At 40.4% G+C, this 2,908-nt stretch overlaps 1 protein-coding gene and 2 non-coding genes across 3 annotated transcripts; all 3 read right to left on the minus strand.

Annotated features, from left to right (window-relative positions):
* Positions 1-236: 236 nt before the first annotated feature.
* Positions 237-2,678, minus strand: RPL27A (ribosomal protein L27a; the record flags this gene model as incomplete). The annotated part of the gene is made up of 3 exons (XM_085317182.1): positions 237-413; positions 1,579-1,753; positions 2,581-2,678. Coding segments are annotated over 3 exons (402 nt in total), but the record flags the coding sequence as incomplete, so codon positions are not given.
* On the minus strand, positions 1,122-1,253 carry LOC146588912 (small nucleolar RNA SNORA3/SNORA45 family). Its single transcript, XR_014897338.1, has one exon. It is a non-coding gene; the product is annotated as a small nucleolar RNA SNORA3/SNORA45 family (small nucleolar RNA).
* On the minus strand, positions 2,095-2,226 carry LOC146588913 (small nucleolar RNA SNORA3/SNORA45 family). The gene has a single exon (XR_014897336.1). It is a non-coding gene; the product is annotated as a small nucleolar RNA SNORA3/SNORA45 family (small nucleolar RNA).
* Positions 2,679-2,908: the final 230 nt, after the last annotated feature.

Raw genomic sequence — 2,908 nt, forward strand, 5'->3', positions numbered from 1 at the left:
GAAGAACTCATCTGTAACTACCTCATAAAGATAGAAGAGCAACATATTATTACATGCCAAATAAGAACTGAATACTGGACACTAATCAGGCAGCTCCAAATCATACTGAGAATGTCAAACCACTAAACAAAACAGCCAGTAATCACTAACTGGACAAGGCTTGAGTCTGAACAGTGTCTAGAAAAGCCAAGAAAACTTCAGAAAGTTCTGTAAATCAAAACTAAATTGGCCACAAATTTTACACATTGTCTTTATTCAAAAAGTTGAATAAAACATGAAGGCCTTTATGCCACAAGCACACAGGCACCACCAACTTCTTTGATTTTCTCTTCTGCTCTTCTGCTGAAGAACTTTGCTTTCACAATTACAGGCTGTTTTGGCAGCTTCCCCTTGCCCAGGACTTTGTAATATCCCTAGAAAGATTTWAAAAAAAAAACTGTAAATGTTTGTAATCATCCTTCTAGGCTTCCACATTCAGACCTGTCTTCTAGCATGCACTAGTTAAACCCAAATCAAACACCATGATGTTGTTTAGTGACTACATCTCCAAGATAAAATCGACACAAGTGAAAGAAAAACGCTCTGTATGATAAAGGGCAGTTGCAGCTGTTCAGAGAAAAAGCAGAAACTATACAGCAAAATGAACATTTTTCAGTAATTTTGAATATTTGAATCCAGAATTCTTCCAATACTCCATACACAGAAGATGACTGTGCAAAGGCTAATAACAAAGTTGCTAGCTTTTCCCCCTACTTTTGTAAAGGACAGAGCAGCCAGCTATGCTTCCATTACCAACTACTTCCCAGTTATTTCTGGTCCATGAGTCTGGACATCAGGTACTTCTGAACAGAGCAGAGGATTCTCTGCACCTTGTATGTACAACTGAAGAGAGTGAGGATGCTATACTGTTGCCAAGGCACCTGTGTTTTACCATGTTTTTCAAGCTTTCACAGCAATAACTTTTCTCCTGCTCATTTTCCTCCTGTCCTTTATATTATAAGTAGTCATAGCAAAAGGTCCATTAATACTATAGCCTCTAAAGTCATAGCTTGTTAAAAGTAAAGATATCAACATAGGCATCGTAACCTGAGATGCACAACACTTCCACTAGGCAAACTAGTTAGTGTTACTGATTCGGTGGCTGACTGAGATATGAAACATCACAGCCAGTGAATAATGACCAGATGTTTATGTCCGAGAACTATAGCACACCAAGACAATCAACTGTGTTAAGATGTGACTCTAGTCTCGATATTAAAGAAATCAATTTATATAACCAGAAAAGTTCTACTATGTTTTAATACATGTTTTCAGTAACAATTTGAACAACTAGTCTTTCACTACCTTTCATAACAGAGTCCTTTTCATTCATCACAAGTATGAGAAGTAATTCTTACAAGAAAAAATGAAACAGCAACAATATTAACATAACTGATATGCTAAGATGCATGTATTTGTCCTTAAGATTCAAGTTCTGTAGCTTACACGTAGTTTGCCATGTTATTACTTAGATATGCAAAGCAGTATTACCCATGAAGTGACCATAAACTGCAGATTTGAACACAAGCAGGAACTTACTGAGCGAACAACATCGATGACTGGGGCAAGTCCAGCCTGGTTTTTGGCGTAATTGAGCCTAGTCTGCTCACTAACAAGCGTCCATAGTTTATCCAAATTGACAGTAGGACAAAACTTTTGATTTTTCTTCAAGTGATAGTGCCTCATGCCTACTTTTCCAAAGTAACCGGGATGACTGTGAAAGAAATACATTCCTCATTAAACCACATTTTTACTTCATCCCAAATAGCACTTCAGATCAACACTGAAACCAGTATATTGCTTGCTCAAAGTGATCATGGAAAAATCATTTTACCTTACTTTCATTTTGTTCTTTTTATATTAATACATGCAGTATTTAAGTGTAACACTCATTACTATCCAAACCAAAGGATTTTTTTTWAAAAAAATAGTTATTATCCCTAGCAGAACTTGCAGCTCAGTCCTTCTAATGAGCCTGGTCCAACCTTCTATCTCCTGAAGAACCCCACCTCACTGAATCCAGGGAGGATCTCACTGCATAAGAAGTTTCGGACCTCCTGTCACTAACCTGGTGACTGACTGAAACAAGAATGGTCACAGCCAGTGAATATAGATTAGTTATTACTTTCCGAGTACTCTAGCACACCAGGACAACAGGCAGTGTCCAGATGTGACTCTAGTCTCGGCATTAAATACAGTATTTCTTACCTTTATGGTATACAGAAAAATAGGATGGAGTTTGGATTTGCATGACATTGTGTGTGGATCTTTTCAGCATGCACCAGATTGCAACAGGCAAGTTGGATAAGTTTACTGAATGTCACACCAAGCTCTCAAAGATGTCTGGTTCAGGGGAAAAGGTCTTTGATTTTAGAGGAAACGGGGATATACAAGTTGACTGTAGCTATAACATTACACTTCATGCTAGAGAGAAAAACCACATAGGATTGTAGGGAAGTTTGGATGTTTACATAGAAATTTTGATGTCTTTACTATTTTGAAAACATGTTTTCTGAGTATGTATTTAAAATGTTTGCTTACTATTTATCAAAGTTAATCCTGTGATGGTGCATACCACCCGCATTACCACGGCCTCCAGGATGTTTCCTATGCTTGCCTAAAAAGAAAAACCAAGTTCGTTACCCTGAAAGCATTAGATATACTGCTTCAGCTCAGAGGTGCGCTCCACACCAGCTCAGGCCGATCGCCCCGCTGCCGGCAGCCCGGTCCCTCCCGCAGGCACACGCAGCCCACCCGGGTGAGGTGCCGGCCAGCTCGACGAGCTCCGCCCAGAGGCGCGCGCGCCCCGCGAGGGGCCGCAGCGGGCACCGGGGGGCACAGGCAGGCACGGACCGCCCGGAGGCGGCGC

The sequence above is a fragment of the Rhea americana genome, unplaced genomic scaffold, assembly GCF_003343005.1.
Source record: "Rhea americana isolate MKP2758 unplaced genomic scaffold, rheAme1 scaffold_49, whole genome shotgun sequence".
Lineage (NCBI taxonomy): Eukaryota > Metazoa > Chordata > Aves > Rheiformes > Rheidae > Rhea > Rhea americana.